Source organism: Microcebus murinus, chromosome 14 (assembly GCF_040939455.1).
Source record: "Microcebus murinus isolate Inina chromosome 14, M.murinus_Inina_mat1.0, whole genome shotgun sequence".
In the NCBI taxonomy this organism is placed as follows: Eukaryota; Metazoa; Chordata; class Mammalia; order Primates; family Cheirogaleidae; genus Microcebus; species Microcebus murinus.
Window position 1 is genome coordinate 70,157,547 of NC_134117.1, and position 17,416 is coordinate 70,174,962.

The window sequence follows — 17,416 nt, forward strand, 5'->3', positions numbered from 1 at the left end:
CACCAGCATATAGACAAAAACACAGAATAAAGTCAAAATAAACTATTCTGACTCCAGATCTCACCAAATGATTTGAGGGACAAAATCATTACTGGATGTGATGTGGTCACTGGACTCAGCCAGCCATTAACTTCAATAGAACCTGCCCAGGCCTAGGGAAACAGCAAATATTCATAAACTCAGACACCAGGATCCTTGGCCTCACAAAATTCTGACCCTCCTCATCCTTCTATAATTCTGAACTTAAACTGGCTGGAGATCAATCCTAGTTATCATCTTTATATTACAAGCAGGTTCCAGCTGGCTCCATAAGCAAAGATCCATTTAGTGTTATCTGGAACAATTTAATTTTCTAGTCAAAAGTGGATATTAACAACTATAAATGGTAAATATCATTTATTTCAGAAATATGCAAAGGACAAAGAGAAAGAATAATTTTAAGATACACAAACCATAAAAGAGACATTACATGTTATTCAGTATCCCTGCTATACTAAAGGAACTTTGAATACACGTAAATGTAAACCAAAAACTCTTCTCAGAAATCTCCACATTAAAAAAAAAAGGATTTGCAAAGCAATGTAAAAAGGTAATCAAGCTCACTAAAAGGGAACACATACTAAAATCTCAAGTCCCAATTTAAAAAAGGAGGAATACAATTACTATTTCCCATTACAAGTAACTGTAAGATAATTAAGGCAGAATTTGAACGTTATAACCTGCTCAAAACTATTATAAAATATTATTTCACAACATTAGCATGATGCCAGGAATTTGCTTCAAAAGAACCTAGTAGAAGGGTAACAAGGCAGGGAGAACACAGAAATGGGAACAAGACAGTAGATAGCTGATAAACAGTTGAAGTTGAGTGAAGGGTACATGGGGATTCATTATCCTATTCTTTCTAGTGCCATATATGTTTGAATTTTCTCCATTAAAAAACCTTAAAAATTATTATACATTCTTGGTCAAATTTAATCCTCATATCCTAAAAATAAAGAGAAACTAGTACCTTCCAATCTTTGAATTTTTGCTTTCACAGAAATAACAGCTTCAAAGGGAGAAACTCTCAGCTCAAAACATGTTCCAGTTAATGTTTCAATGAAGAGCTCCATGGTATCACAGAAAGGAAGTTTGTAGTAAAATGGTCCCACATTATCTTCATTGAAGAATGGAGGCTCTTTTCTGTTATCCATTACTTTGACTTTTCTAATTCCTCTAGAATATATTGTAGGCAACTGTATTCCAGTTCTAGCCAAATCAGCTTTGAACATTGGTAATATATATCGTTGTTCATCTTTTGAGTTTTGTACCTAAAAAACAAGAATCATTTGTTTTTAACAAGCCTATTTGAAAGTCTCATTCTTCCATAAAGATTTTCTGAGTAACTCTGGTCCATTTCAATCTTCCAGATAGACCCAGAATTCAAATTAGTGCTTTTAATTATGTCTAATCCTGAATTATTCACATTCATCCCTGAAATTACTCTCCCATCTATAATGTATGATTAAAAATAGGTATATACTTTTATATTTTTAGTGTCTCTTACTAGAGCTCAGCATAATTATAAATAGTATATACTCAACAGATTTAACAGATTTTTGTTACTATTTAAACCAATAAATTCATCACTATATTTTAGCAAAACTTTAAGAAATTTATGTATATCTTTTTACAAAACATGTAAATTGTCTTCTAAACCATATAAAGCATAACTTTACAGCCATCGTACATCTGAATAATAGTGGATAAAAGGAATAGTGACCATCTTAATAGGTCCCTTAAAAATAGTACTCACTAAATAATCAATGAGCATTTGGGTTTCCAGAGGATATCTACTTTTCTAATATTAAAATGAGGTTAACATTGGTAATAGATATTAGACAATCTCTATTGACAAACATATGATGACTAATGAGTGTAGGAGGCAAACACAACAACTAGAAGTAGTAAAATAAATTAACAAGTGTAGAAGTAGAAGCACAGGAATAATCAAATTGATAAACTGATATAAATTAGTGAAAATTTTGTACAGGGGGCACCTTAAATTTAAACTGGGACAGAAGATACTTATCTTCCTAGAGAGGTAGGTAAACCTTTTTCTAAATAGCTTTACTGAGATATAATTTACATGCCATAAAAATCACTCATTTAAAGTCTGAAATTCATTGGTTTTTAGCATATTTACAGAGTTGTACAACCATCACCACAACCACTTTAGAACATTTTCATCACCCCAAAAAGGAACCTCTTACCCTGTAGCCATCACTTCCAAATTCTTCCATTCTCCCTCTCAGCTTAAGCAACCATTAATCTACTTTCTGTCTCTATAATTTGCCTATTCTGTACATTTCACATATATAGACTCATACAATATATGGTCTTTTTTGACTGCCTTCTATCTTTTGTTTTTTATTTCAGAGTATTATGAGGGTACAAACATTTTGGTTACATTTTATGTCTTTGCCTCACCCAAGTGAGGGTTAGAGGCATGCCCTTCCCCTCTACAATGCTCACTGCATCCTTTAGTTGTGAGTTTACTCCCCCCAACCACCTAATCCCTGGAGAATACTACTACCATGTGAGCATCATAGGGTTAGTAAGTCAGTACCAATTTGATGGTGAGTACAAGTGGAGCTTATTCTTCCGATCTTGTGATACCTCACTTCAGATAATGGGCTCAAGCTCAATCTAGGAAAATATAAGAGGTGCTAGATCACTGTCATTTCTTAGAATTGAGTAATATTCCATTGTATTCATATACCAAATTTTAATAATCCACTCATGAATTGAAAGGCACTTGGGTTGTTTCCACATCTTTGCAATAGTGAATTGTGCTGCCATAAACATAGGGATGCAGATATCTTTATTACAGAATGTCTTTTGCTCTTTAGGGTAGATGCCTAATAGTGCTATTGATGGATCAAATGGTATTTCTATTTTTAGCTCTTTGAGGTAACTCCAAATTCTTTTCCAGAGGTTGCACTAATTTGCAGTCCCACCAGCAGTGTAAAAGTGTTCCTGTCTCTCCACATCCTTGCCAGCATTTGTTGTTCTGGGATTTTTTATTTTATTTTGGCATATTATGGGGGTACAGATTTTAAGGTTCCAATAAATGCCCTTTCCCCCTCCCCCCACAAGTCTGAGTTTCCAGCATGACCATCCCCCAGATGGTACACATCTCACTCATTATGTAAGTATATACCCGCCCCCCTCCCCCCTGCCCAATACCCTATTACTGTAGTACCTATGTGTCCACTTAGGTACTGCTCAGTTAATACCAGTTTGCTGGTGAGTATATGTGGTGCTTGTTTTTCCATTCTTGGGATACTTCACTTAGTAGTATAGGTTCCACCTCTAACCAGGAAAATATAAGATGTGCTATATCACCGTTGTTTCTTAGAGCTGAATAGTACTCCATGGTATACATATACCACATTTTACTAATCCATTCTTGGATTGATGGCCACTTGGGCTGTTTCCACAGCCTTGCAATTATGAATTGTGCTGCTATAAACATTCAGGTGCAGGTGTCTTTTTTGTAGAGTGTCATTGGATATTTTGGGTAGATGCCCAGCAATGGGATTGCTGGATCAAATGGTAGACTCATTTTCATCGCTGTAAGGTATCTCCATATTGCTTTCCACAGAGGTCGAACTAGTGTGCAGTGCCACCAGCAGTGTAGGAGTGTTCCTCTCTCTCTGCATCCACGCCAGCATTTGTTATTTGGAGATTTTTTGATAAAGGCCATTCTCACTGAAGTTAAGTGATATCTCATTGTGGTTTTGATTTGCATTTCCCTGATGATTAAAGATGTTGAGCATTTTTTCGAATGTTTGTTGGCCATTCTTCTGTCTTCTTTAGAAAAGTTTCTGTTCAAGTCCTTTGCCCACTTTTTAATAGGGTTATTTGATTTTTTCTTGCTGATTTTCATGAGTTCCTAGTATATTCTAGTTATCAGCCCCTTATCGGATGCGCAGGATGCAAAAATTTTCTCCCATTCTGTAGGTTGTTTGTTTACTTTCATGACTGTTTCTTTGGCTGTGCAGAAGCTTTTTAGTTTGATCATGTCCCATTTATTTATTTTTGTTGCTGCTGTGATTGCCTTTGGAGACTTCTTCATAAACTCTTTGCCTAGGCCAATGTCTAGGAGAGTGTTTCCAACATTTTCCTCTAGAATTCTAATACTTTCATACCTTAGGTTTAAGTCTGTTATCCAGCGTGAGTTGATTTTTGTGAGAGGTGAGGGTCCTGCTTTAGCCTTCTACAAGTGGCTACCCAGTTTTCCGAGCACCATTTATTGAAGAGGGATTCTTTTCCCCAGTGTGTTTTTGTCTGCTTTGTCAAAGATTAGATGGCTATATGAGGATGGTTTTATATCAGGATTCTCAGATCTGTTCCACTGGTAAATATTCCTATTTTTGTGCCAATACCAGATTGTTTTACTTACTTAGCTTTGGGATTTTTTGATAGAGGCCAATTTCACTGGGGTTAGGTGATATCTCATTGTGGTTTTGATTTGCATTTCTCTGATGATTAAAGATGTTGAGCACTTTTTTGTATCTTTGCTGGCCATTATTCTGTCTTCTTTTGAAAAGTTTCTGTTCATTTCCTTTGCCCATTTATTGATGGGGTTGATTTTTTCTTGTTGATTTTTTTAAGTTCTAGATAGAGTCTTGTTATCAGCCTGTTATCCGATGTGTAGAAAGCAAATATTTTTAGCTTAGGACAGTCTTTTTAAAAAAAAAAAAGAAAGCAAATATTTTCTCCCATTCTGTAGACTGTCTATTCACTCTACTGATGGTTTCCTTGGCTGTGCAGAAGCTTTTTCATTTGATCAGGTCCCATTTATTTATTTTTGTTGCTGTGGTGATTGCTTTTGGGGTCTTCTCCAAAAATTCTCTGCCGAGGCTGACGTCCGAAAGGGTCTTCCTAACATCTTCTTCTAGAATTCTTAAGGTTTCATGCCTTAAGTTTAAGTCTGTTATCCATCTTGAATTGATTTTTTTAAGAGGTGAGAGGTGAGGATCCAGTTTTCCCAGCACTATTTATTGAAAAGAGATTCTTTTCCCCAATGTATATTTGTCTGCTTTGTCAAATGTTAGATTACCATATGTGGATGGTTTCATCTCTGGATTCTCAGTCCTGTTCCAAAGGTCTATGTCTCTGTTCTTGTGCCAGTACCATGTGTTTTACTTATTATAGCCTTATAGTACAGCTTGAAGTCTGGTAGACTGATACCTTCCAGTTTGTCCTTTTTACTTAAGAGTGCTTTGCCTATATGAGGTCTTCTCTGGTTACACAGAAAGTATAAAATTATTTTTTCTAGATCTGCAAAGAATGATGATGGTACTTTGATAGAGATTGCATTAATTCTGTAGATCACTGGAGGTAGTATGGACATTTTAATGATATTGATCCTACCAACCCATGAGCAAGGTAGATTTTTCCATCTGTTTACATCTTTTACAATTTCCTTTCTTAGTGTTTCGTAGTTCTCCCTATACATGTCTCTCACATCTTTCATTAAATATATTCCTAGACATTTAATTTTCTTTGAGGCTATTGTAAAAGGTATTGTGTTTTTGATTTGAGTTTTGACTGCCTTCTATCATTTACCATGTTTTCAAATATATCCATGTTCTAGGATGTAGCAGTATTTCATCCCTTATATGACATTTAATTTTCTTTGAGGCTATTGTAAAAGGTATTGTGTTTTTGATTTGAGTTTTGACTGCCTTCTATCATTTACCATGTTTTCAAAATATATCCATGTTCTAGGATGTAGCAGTATTTCATCCCTTATATGGCTATATCTGATGTTGTTTATCTGGTCCTTAGTTGACGAACATTTGAGTTGTTTTCAATTTGGGGCTATTATGAGCAATGTTATGATGAACATTCAACTACTAGTTTTTTCGTGTTTTTCCTTCTCTTTGATATATATCTGCAGATTTGCTGGGTTATATGGCACAGCTCTATGTTTAACAATTTGTGGAACTACCAAACTATTTTCCAAAGTGTTCTGAACCATTTTACAGTTGTTCTACCAACAATTAATGAGGGTGCCAATTTCTCTAAATCTTTGCCAATACTTTTTATTGTCTTTTTGATTAAAACCATCCTGGTGGGTATAAAGTAGTATCTCATTATGGTTGTGATTTGCATTTCTCAAATGACTAATGATGATGAGTATCTTTTTATGTGACTATGGGCCATTGTCTATCTTCTTTGGAGAAATGTCTATTAAGAACTTTTGTCAATTTTTTAATTGGATTTGAGTTGTAAGAGTTTAAATACATATTCTAGAATACAAACCCCTTATCAAATAATATGATTAGCAAATATTATCTCCCATTTTGTGGGCTCTCTTTTAACTTTAATGATGTTATCTTTCGAAACGTTAAGTTTTCAATTTTGATAAAGTCTAATTTGGCTATTTTTTCTTTTTTTTTGTCATATATAAAAAGTCTGGCCTAACCCAAGGTAATAAAGATTTACTCGGCCGGGTGTGGTGGCTCACGCCTGTAAACCTAGCACTCTGGGAGGCCAAGGTAGAAGAACTGCTTGAGTTCAGGAGTTCAAGACCAGCCTGAACAAGAGTGAGAGACCCCATACCAAAAATAGAAAACTTAGCCAGGCGTCGTGGCACGTGCCTATAGTCCCAGCTACTCAGGAGGCTGAGGCAGGAGAATCTCTTCAGTCCAGGAGTTTGAGGTTGCAGTGAGCTATGATGACACCACTGAACTCTAGCTGGGGCAACAGAGGAAGACTCTGTCTCGAAAAAAAGAAAAGAAAAAGATTTACCCATATATTTTTCCACAACTTGTATAGTTTTAGTTCTTATATTTAGGTCTATTGTCCATTTTGAATTTATTTTTGTGTATGGTGTGAGGCAGAGGTCCAGCTTGATTCTTTTGCATGTGGATGAACAGTTCTTCTAGTTATCATTTGTTGGAAAGACCATTCTTTCCCTGCTGAATTGTCTTGGAACTCTTGTTGAAAATCAACTGACTGTAAATGTGAGGGTTTATTTCTGGACTCTTAATTCTATTCCACTGACCTGCATGTCTATCCTTATGCCAGTACCACACTTTTTTTTTTTTTTTTGAGACAGAGTCTCGCTTTGTTGCCCAGGCTAGAGTGAGTGCCATGGCGTCAGCCTAGCTCATAGCAACCTCAAACTCCTGGGCTCAAGCAATCCTCCTGCCTCTGCTTCCCGAGTAGCTGGAACTACAGGCATGCACCACCATGCCCAGCTGATTTTTTCTATATATATTAGTTGGCCAATTAATTTGTTTCTATTTATAGTAGAGACGGGGTCTCGCTCTTGCTCAGGGTGGTTTTGAACTCCTGACCTTGAGCAATCTGCCAGCCTCGGCCTCCCAGAGTGCTAGGATTACAGGCGTGAGCCACCGCGCCCGGCCCACACTGTCTTAATTACTGTAGCTTTGTAGTAAGCTTTGAAATCAGGAAGTGTGAGTCCTCCCATCTGTCCATCTCTTTCCAGATTGTTCACTATTCTGAGTCCCTTGAATCTCCATATGAATTTTAGCATCAGCTTGCCCATATAGCAAAAATGCCAGGTAGAATTTTGATAGGGATTGTGTTGAGTCTACAGATCAATTTACAGAGCATTGCGACCTTCCAGTCCATAAATATGTCATCTTTAAGTTTATATCTCTTTCATTTCTTTCAATGTTTTACAGTTTTTATTTTTAGTTTATTTATTTATTTATTTATTTTTTGAGGCACAGTCTCACTTTGTTGCCCAGGCTAGCTAGAGTGAGTGCCATGGCGTCAGCCTAGCTCACAGCAACCTCAAACTCCTGGGCTCAAGCAATCCTGCTGCTTCAGCCTCCTGAGTAGCTGGGACTACAGGCATGTGCCGCCATGCCCGGCTAATTTTTTTCTATATATATTAGTTGGCCAATTAATTTCTATTTATAGTAGAGATGGGGTCTCTCTCTTGCTCAGGCTGGTTTCGAACTCCTGACCTCAAGCAATCCACCTGCCTCAGCCTCCCAGAGTGCTAGGATTACAGGTGTGAGCCACCACGCCCGGCCTGTTTTAAAGTTTTTAAAGTATACATTTTGTACTCTTTTGTTAAATTTATTCCTAAGTATTTTATTCTTTTTGATGCTACTGTAAATGGAATTATAGTCTTAAATTTTTTCAGATTGTTCATTGCTAGTGCATAGGAATAAACTTTATTTTAATAGTGTGTTGGTCTTATACACTGCAACTGTGTTGAAATGTGTATTTAGCTCTAATAGTTTTTTAGTGGATTCCTTAGGATTTTGTACATAAAACGTTACATACAAGATCATGTCATCTATAAATAGTTTTACTTCTTCTTTTCCAATACATATGCCTTTATTTCCTTCTCTTGCCTAATTGCCCTACTTAAAACCAGCACAAGGTTGAATAAAAGTGGTGAGACTGGACATCTTTGTCTTATTTCTGATTATAAGAGGAAAGCATCAAGTCTTTAGGAATTAGGTATGATGTTAGCTATGGGGTTGTTTTCACAGGAACTTCCTTTCTATTTCTACATTATTTAGGTGTTAGATTTTTTTTTAATCATAAAGGAGTGTGAATTTTGTCAAATGCTTTTTTTTCAGTGTCTACTGAAATGATCATGTGGTTTTTGCTTCCTCTCTTAATAATACAAGGTATTTTTGTATGCCAAATCAATCTTGAATTCCTGGGATAAATCACATTTATACATGGTGTATAATCATTTATATATGTTGCTGCATTTAGTTTGATAGTATTTCTTGAGGATTTCAGTGTCTACATTCATAAGAGATAAGTGTTCCCTAGACTCACTGTTTTGGGACCAGACATTTTTTTCATGGAAGACAATTTTTCCATAAACGGGGGGGGGGGGGGGGGGGGGATAGTTTAGGGATAATTCAAGCACATTACATTTATTGTGTACTTTATTTCTATTATTGTTACATTGTAATATATAATGAAATAATTATACAACTCACCATAGGTTGGGGACTCCTGCCCTAGAGTAAATTTGGGTAAACTTTTGAATGTACTTCAGGACGGGTGAAGTCTCAAAGTGGGAGAAGGACATCAGCAAGTAAGCTTAGGTGAACAGAAAGTGAACACTATGGAAGTGTAACAATCAAAAGGAAATGTGGATCATATATAAAGTTCATACTTTTTTTTCTACCAAAGGATATGAGCTATCACTGAAGTCACTACAATTTTCATAGAAATGTGTTTACAGGAGCAGTTTTAAAGATTGTTGTCTGGTTAATAATTTCCACTCTATAAGCACGATATTCCATAGGCATCTGAAATCTGGATACTCCACACACGCCTGAAATTCAACATATCCAAAACTAATCATCCTTCTCACAAACCTACTTTTTATCCTATAGTCCTCTTGGTAGAGTGCCACCATTCATCCAGTCACTCAAGCTAGAAATCTAGGAATCATTTTGGATTTTCCTCCCATCCTCATGACATCTAGAAGTGACCAATCCTGACAATATAACTTATGTTTTTTTAATTTTTATGGGTACATAATAGTTGTATATCTTTATAAGGTACATGTTATGTTTTCACACAGGCATAAAATGTGAATTAATCAAATCAGGATAATTCGGGTCTTCATAACCTCAGGCATTTAACATTTCTTTGTTTTAGGAACATTCCATGCACTCTTTAAGTTATTTTAAAGTATACCATAATTTATTGTTGATTATAATCACTTTGTTGTGTTATCAAATATTGTTCATTCTATCTAAGTAACTTCTTAATAATTCTATAATTTGTTACCCTCTCCATATATACTAACTAGGACTTAGTTTAAGGGCTTCATTAACTCTCAAATAAGCAATTTTCATGGCCTAGTTATGATCCTGGATTCCCACCTTTCACTCTTCCAATCTGTCCTCCATGATGCTAATCATTATCTTTTTTTCAATTTTGAAAAGAAAGCTTATGAAAACTGGATCATGGTACCATATTATCACACTGTTAAGTAATTATTTTACTCTCAATTATTTGACTCTTTTTTTTTTCTATTGTTTAAGCAAGGGAGAAGTCACACAAAGTTCTAAAATAATTTTAGAAAGCATTGCAGCAAAACCTCACCAATTAAGGAACTAAATGAGAGAAATTAATATGTTAGTCTAAAACATGAATGTTTCCCCCTTCTGAATAGACTTCATCTTTTGAGCAGTTTTAGGTTCACAGCAAAATTGATCAGAAAGTTCCCACATACCTCTGCTCCCCTCCCAGCCTCCTCCTACCACGTGCTGCACCAAAGTGGTAAATTCAGTACAAATGATGAACCCTTCAGTGACATATCATTATCAGTTTCCATGGTTTACACTAGGGTTTACTCTCGGTGAGTTTGGACAAATGTATAATGACATGTATACACAATTATAGTGTAACACAAAATAGATACACTGTGCTAAAAATCCTCTGTGCTTTGCCTATTCATCCCTCTCTCCTCCCAACCCCTGGCAACCACTAGTCTTTTTACTGTCTCTATAAGTTTTGTCTTTTCCAGAATGTCATATTGTTGGAAACATACCCTATGCAGCCTTTTTAGATTGGCTTCTTTCACTTAGTAAAATGTATTTAAGTTTTCCCCATATCTGTTCATGGCTTGATAGCTCATTTCTTTTGGTGCTGAATAATATTCTATTGTCCGGATGTACCACAGTTTATTTCTCCATTCACCTACTAAAAGGCATATTCCAAGGGCTTCCAAGTTTTGGCAATTATGAACAAAGCTGCTATAAACACCGGCATACAGGTTTTTCTGTGGACATAGTTTTCAACTCATTTGGGCAAATACCAATGAGCACATGTGCTGGATCATATGGTAAGAATATTTTTAATTTTATAAGAAGCTGCCAAACATCTTCCAAAGTGGTTGTCCCATTCTGCATTCCCACAAGCAATAAATGAGAGTTTCTGTTGCTCTACATTCTCATCAGCATTTGGTGGTGGTAATGTTCTGGATTTTGGCCATTCTAACAGTCATATAGTGGTATTTCATTATTATTTAATTTGCATTTTCCTAATGACATATACTGTGGAGCACAATTATCTTTTGAAAATGTAGAACCAATCATGTTATTTCTTAGTTCAAGGCCCTATAATGGCTTCTTACTCTCTACAGAATAAAATTCACACTCCTTAGGCTCCTAAGATCATGCATCTCACCTTCCAGCCCCATTTAATTTATCTATACACCTTACCCTACATCCTACAACATCTCTGGTACTTTTATCCTCTAATCATCTGCATCTGCACCTTCAGAATACACTAGCCTTTTATATTGTTGCTCCTGCTCTGTTCTACTCATCACTATCCTCATTCATGGCTACCTGACAAGCAACTAATCATTTATCAATATTCAGCTCAAATATCAACTATTCCACAAAGCCTTTTATATTCATTCTCTTTTGCACCGCTAACTGTACAATCATATATTGCACCCATAACAATCAATTTCATTTTTTTACACAGCTTTCTTGCCCTACTAAACTGAAGAGAGCCTATCTGATTTACCTCTCAATCACCTAGCACAGTGTTTTGCACATATTGGTTCTCATTAAAGGTTTGTTCAATGACAGAATAAATAAATATTTACTCTCAGTTGATCCTTAGAACAAACCTGTGACATAGGTAAGGTATTTTCTCTGTTTCAGAGATGAATAAATATTTGGTTATGCTCCAAAAGTTTTTTTGGAGGGAGATATTTGTTCCCACAGGAATCAAGTTCTGACTCACTCCAAATGAAGTCCAAAGTTTATCCAACTCATAGCATACATGGACATACAGGTATTTCTGCTATAATGTGAGTTTTCATAATACTAATAGGAAATATAATTAATTAATTCGGGAACCTGAACTGCATTGTGCAGACTGCTAATGGTCCTAGAAGAGATGGTAGCACAGGAAGAAAAGCTGCTGCTTGCAGCACAGCTGTTTTGAGTGTTGTTACACTATTTATCAAAATAATGAGTAATAAATATAGTAATACAAGTGCCATACTAGTAATATTGCTAGTGATAGTGGTAAAAGGCTAATACTCTTAAAGAAAAGCTAAATAAAGAGCTATAGTGCTTAGGTTTTGTTACATATTCTTATTTCTTTAACAGTGCAATATCTGTAGGAAAAATGACTTTGTTTGGAGCTCCCTAACCCTAATCCCCTTTCCTCATTGAAACAACTGCTTTTATAATATAATTTTGGATAACATGAATTCATAAAAACATATTTATCATGCTATATTGAATAAAAGTGTACTATAGAATTGTCACTATCTGTTCCCCCAAAACCAACAGCACTCCCTACCTACACAGTATTAATAGCCGCTCCAGCAACAGGAGCCAGGTGTCAGGAATGCTGAAATGAACATTACAGAAATAAAGGCATAGGTGACCAGTGCCTGCCCAAGGAACTTAGCAGAGGACATAAGGAGCATTTCCTTCACCACAGTGCTCTTCCATAATGATATCCTAAAAATAATAAACAAGCTGGGGGAGGGGAGAAGGCAGCAGATAGATCTGGAGGAAATCCTTCATCTACAGTGAGAATGGATAAAGTGACTACAGGCTAGAAGACAAAAAAATCCAGTATATTACTGTGCTGGAACTTTCATCATAAGTCTGGGTCCATTCAATGGAATAATTTCCAATAACCAAAAAGAGCCAAAGCTGGTAACCAAAACTGAAAATGTTTGCCTCCAGAAAATAATTATACATCTCAGCAGTAGAAATCACTGTTGCAGAGGAAAGAGCAAGCCGTGAAATCTGGTTAAGCCAGACTGGAGGACTAGAAAATGGGAGCGGAGCAAATGGAAGCTCCGGCAGGGCAAACTAGTACCAGCAGATGGGCCCACACACAGCTTCAAGGAGGTGTGCGGTCACGCTTGAGCATGTTACGGGACCCTGTGATGCTGGAAAATGTGGAGGCAAGGAAGACTCAAAGATGGGATACAAAATGATACAAGAACAGGTAAAAAAGAGAAGGGTAAAGGAAAAGAAAGAAGGCAGAGGAAAAAAGTATTTCCAGAATTTTTACAAATAATTCAAAAAACATGCCTAGCTATCAAGAGTAATGGCATCAAAAAGCACTTCTAAATCAGTTGCCAAAGCATTTCTCACGTCTTATGAAAAAGTTCTAAAAGCACACTCACCAAAAAATGAAAGGGAATTTAAAGATACATAAGGCAAAAATAGCACTAAATAAGTATCAAACGATGTCAGTATCTTAGAATTTGCTTCATCCTCTGTTCTAAAGAAGCTTGGCCACAAGAGCAGTCACCTTTTAAACTTTCCCCCCAAGATAAGGGTACCCAGAATGTGATGCAGCCATTAAAAATGCTGACACAGATCTACATTTACTGAGACGTGAAAACGGCCCTGAAGTTTAAACGCAAGCTGCAGCTCACGCCCGCGCCCAATGCCTCCGCAGCCTAAGGCCCACCCTGAAGCCGGCCGCGAGCGGGCCTGGAGCCCCGCCCACGCAAGCCCTCGACGCGCACCTGCGCGGCCCCGCCCTCCGGGACCCACTGAGGCACCCAGACGCCCGAGCCCGGAGGACCGGGCGGGCTCCGCGTGAGAACGGGACTCGGGATCAGCACCCGTCAGGGGCGGCGGTACGCGGGGAAGTCGAGGCCGCGCCCGCGGAGAGCCGAGCGCCGGCGCGCGTGCTGGACGAGGCGGCCCGCCAAGCGCGGCCACAGACGGCGGCGGCGGGCGGGGGCGACGCGGCCGCCCTGCGCGCCTCTCCGGCCCGCGAAGGTCGGCGGCGGCAGCGAGACCGGCTCAGCGGCCCGCGGCCCCGCGCGCCCTGCCCATCCCGCCCGCTCTCCGCTCTCCCTCACCCGCAGTGTCGTCCGCTCGCTCGCCCGCCCGCAGGCCCACTTCGGGACGCCCCGCTCCACGAGCGACGCCGCGACAGGCACTGACCGGCAACGCTCCGCGGCCGCCGCGCGCCCGCCCCTTTGTGACGCCCCTTCCAATCGCTTGCCGGCGCTCACATCTCCCTCCAATCAGCGGGGGCGCAGGCGGGGTCTGGACGCCGGACGCCAGCGGTTGCTCGGAATCGGGACTCCTTGGCGTCCGGAGCTTGTTGTCGCTTACGAGAGGCCCGGATGTTGACTCTCTATTGCTAACAGCGACCACCTGACTCCGGCCCAAGCGGGCAGCTGAGGGCCAGCCGCACAGCCTGCTGGGAACGGCGGAGTTGGCGCCCAGTGGACTAGGGCTGGGGGGCGCCTTCGCTGACACCCACCGAAGGCCCTCTTGGGGTCCCAGGCAGACGCTGTCCAGTCGTTCCGAGCTGGCCTGCGCTGAACAAATTCCCTTTCCTGGGCTTCTCCATCCCCTAACATTTCTGGCCTCAATTGCCTCGTCTGAAAAATGGGGACATTACCATGCCTGGTTGAAGACAAGGACGAAAGTAGATAACAGTCCACCTACTGAGGACTGTAGTGGTAGAGTGGGCATTCTGGCTCAAATGCCACCCTTCGTTCCTGCTGCAGCTTCCAAGCTGCTGAGCTGGGGTGTAAACCGTGGGCTCCCACTTCTTCATTCCCCACATAGGTGGTTCCTAATAGATTTTCCAATTCTGTTAACCTGTTTAACTAGGTAGATTACTCAAGTGACAATGAATGTAATCTCCCCCACTGCAGGTTCACTCATGCTCATCACTCAATTTGTGACTCATAGGAACCTGTCTAAGATGAAACTGAACACTTGACGTCTGTCTCCCATCCTCTCTCCTGAGATTGATCCTACCAACTAACTTATCTCCACAGTTCAAAAAACTACTGTGCATACCCTGGGGTGTACGGTGAAACACTGAACTTTCATTCCTCTTTCGCCACTGGTTCCTTCTGAACACATTGACTGCCGCAGTAGAAAAAAATGAAACGATCCTTTCTAATTTAATGAAAAATTTGTTATTTTGTACTGTTTTCTGTGCGTCAGTTATATGCAACTCAGGCGATGCTAAAATCAATTTTTACACTGCACGCCAATTGAGTTTTATGTGACTCATGACATACTTACTGAATTTGTTTTGGAGAACTGAGTCTTCTTATGCTTCACAAAGCCCCAGGCTCAAAACTAGCGTGAGTTAAACACCACTTGCATAGCAATTAATATGTTACATTCTATGCATGCTTAATGATAAATAGATTGGAGACCCTGACCTAGGGAACAGAAGGAAGATGCACGAAATGAATAGGGAAAAGGAGTAGGTAACTAGTAAGTACCCTCTTCTGCCACTGGGTGACTCAAAGCAGAGTAGGGCAAACAGCTGACCTGTGGGAGCTGTACAAAATCTTTGATTCTGCATATAAGTAATTCCTGATCTGATCAAAGAATGCCCAAGGAAGACATTAGTGACTTTAGGATTGGTGAGGCGAACCTGGCTGGCCTACAAAATTGTGCCATGATTACAGACTGAATACTCAAAAGCAAGACAAAACTGCACAGAGAAACAAAGACTGGAACAGGGGTGAGCAATCCACGGGGCTAGCGACTACTGCACTGGGTACAGAACATTCCCATCAGTGCAGAGTTCTATGCAGCAGCACACTGTAGAGACTGATATTCCCATCCTCAGCACTTCTATTACCTGGGTTCATTCTGCTGCCTCTACAAGACAAGGATGAAAATGGATGCCTTAGAATAAGGGTCAGCAAACTGTTTCTGTAATGGGGCAAATAGAAAACATTGTAGGCTCCGTGGGCTATCCAGTCTCTGTCACAATTAACTCTGGCACTGGAGGTAGGATGAAAGAAGTCACAGACAACACATACATAAATGGGTGTGGCTGTGTTCCAATAAAACTTTACTTACAAAATCAGACAGTGGAGGGTCACAGTTTGCCAAACCTTGCCTTAGAGGACTTGTAGAAGCATCTTCAGAATTCAGTAGAATCAGTGGAAACCTCCTCTCGCATTGCTAAGACTTATGAAGGATAAACTCATTTTCTTTCTCTTTTACTTGCCCAAGCCCTAAGTTAGGGCTTCTATCCATGTAATAAACACTCCTGGTCATCTGTCTTACATTTGCTACCTTTGAGTTTCCCTGCCCACCATGAAAACCACAAAGAGATTTCTTCTCTAATAAGGCCTAAATCATACTGTGACCACACCCAGGTGAATTAAAACAAACTATAATTAAAAACAAAACAACCACTGTGAAATATTTATTTTTGTTTCAGATTAAGCATGATTAAAACCAGTGCAAAAAAATACTAAGTACATTGGGTAAAAGGTGAGCTAGCTGTTTTAGTATTTGCTTTTTGTAATCCAGTTAAGACCATGAGTATATAAGACATCATCACTAACTTAAGGATGTAGCTGAAGGATAAGACATGAACACCCTGTATGCTCTAATGGCCTCCAAAGGCATTCAGGGGATCATCAAATATGCTGGACACCTTGTGTTCAGATCTTGATTCAGGTGCTGCTTGTGCAGATCGACTTTTTGGTTTGGTTGTCTTAGCTTGGATACCAGAGGAGAAGATATCATCTTTAAAAAGAAAAAAAAAAAGTTGTTAAACAGGCAAGAAAATGGGTGCTTTTAAGACACATCCGAACAAAGCTCCAAAGACCCAATTCTGGAAACAGTATGGGTACCCAAAGACACTAATATAGAACTCAAGCTTCTTAAGATTCTGCTCCTTGCTCTGTTAGTAACTAAATTTTATGATTACATGAAAGTCACAGGTTCTTTTTGAGCACAATTTTCTCAGCTATAAAAATGTGTGTAGTGCACGTACAAGAGAGGAAAAAGGGAAGGAAACCTGGATCTCCAACTCAGCCCATGACCTTACTATCTGTGATACCGGACTTATTTCTACATTCTTTTCACACTGGTTTTAAAATGAAAGTGTGATAAAAATATAAAAAGGAAAATCCAATATAGGATCTACCCTCTTTCAGAGTTCATGGATTTGAGGCATTTCAATGATAAGAATGTCTCTGTGACTACATTCGTGTTTAGTGTTTCACTGACTCTAAAGTTCATCTCAGTTGTTACTTACCCAGTAATGCTACTGCTAGGATTCTATACTATTGTGATTTTAGCATATGTACACAAATCTTAAAGACCACAGCCTTATTGGTAATAGAGCAACCTTAGAAACAATGTACATCATCACCAATAGGTTAATGACTAAATAGAAAGTAGTACTATACAATCACTAAAAACAAGTAGATCTCTATGTACTGACATAAGAAGACATTAAGTGGCTAAAAGGAATAGCAGAGATAAAGGATATTCTTTTTTAAATGGGTATATATTTATATGTACACAAACATTGATATCATCAAGTCTGAAAGGATATACACCAAACTGTTAACCCCTGGTTATCTCTAGGCATTGTTTTTCACTTTTTACATCTTCTG

At 38.8% G+C, this 17,416-nt stretch overlaps 2 protein-coding genes across 12 annotated transcripts in view; both read right to left on the reverse strand.

Moving 5' to 3' along the window:
- The window catches only part of ZFAND4 (zinc finger AN1-type containing 4), a 95,228-nt gene extending 81,226 nt beyond the window's left edge, over window positions 1-14,002 (reverse strand). Inside the window, exons 1-2 of one of the 3 annotated variants that reach the window (XM_012744621.2) lie at window positions 13,877-14,002; window positions 1,013-1,313 (exon numbers count right to left, since the gene is read on the reverse strand). In XM_012744621.2, the coding sequence (XP_012600075.1) occupies window positions 1,013-1,274 (262 nt within the window). In that variant the 5' untranslated portion in view covers window positions 1,275-1,313; window positions 13,877-14,002. Of the gene's footprint in view, window positions 1-1,012; window positions 1,314-13,876 lie in introns of those variants that run through there. The other 2 variants (XM_012744619.2, XM_012744623.2) reach the window with 2 other exon arrangements.
- A 2,197-nt stretch (window positions 14,003-16,199) lies between these two features.
- LOC105860123 (WASH complex subunit 2A) overlaps window positions 16,200-17,416 on the reverse strand; it is a 62,100-nt gene continuing 60,883 nt past the window's right edge. For all 9 annotated transcript variants that reach the window (XM_076010209.1, XM_076010208.1, XM_076010210.1 and 6 more), the window contains one exon: window positions 16,200-16,538. In XM_076010209.1, coding sequence (XP_075866324.1) covers window positions 16,399-16,538 — 140 coding nt within the window. In that variant the 3' untranslated portion in view covers window positions 16,200-16,398. The remainder of the gene's footprint in view (window positions 16,539-17,416) is intronic.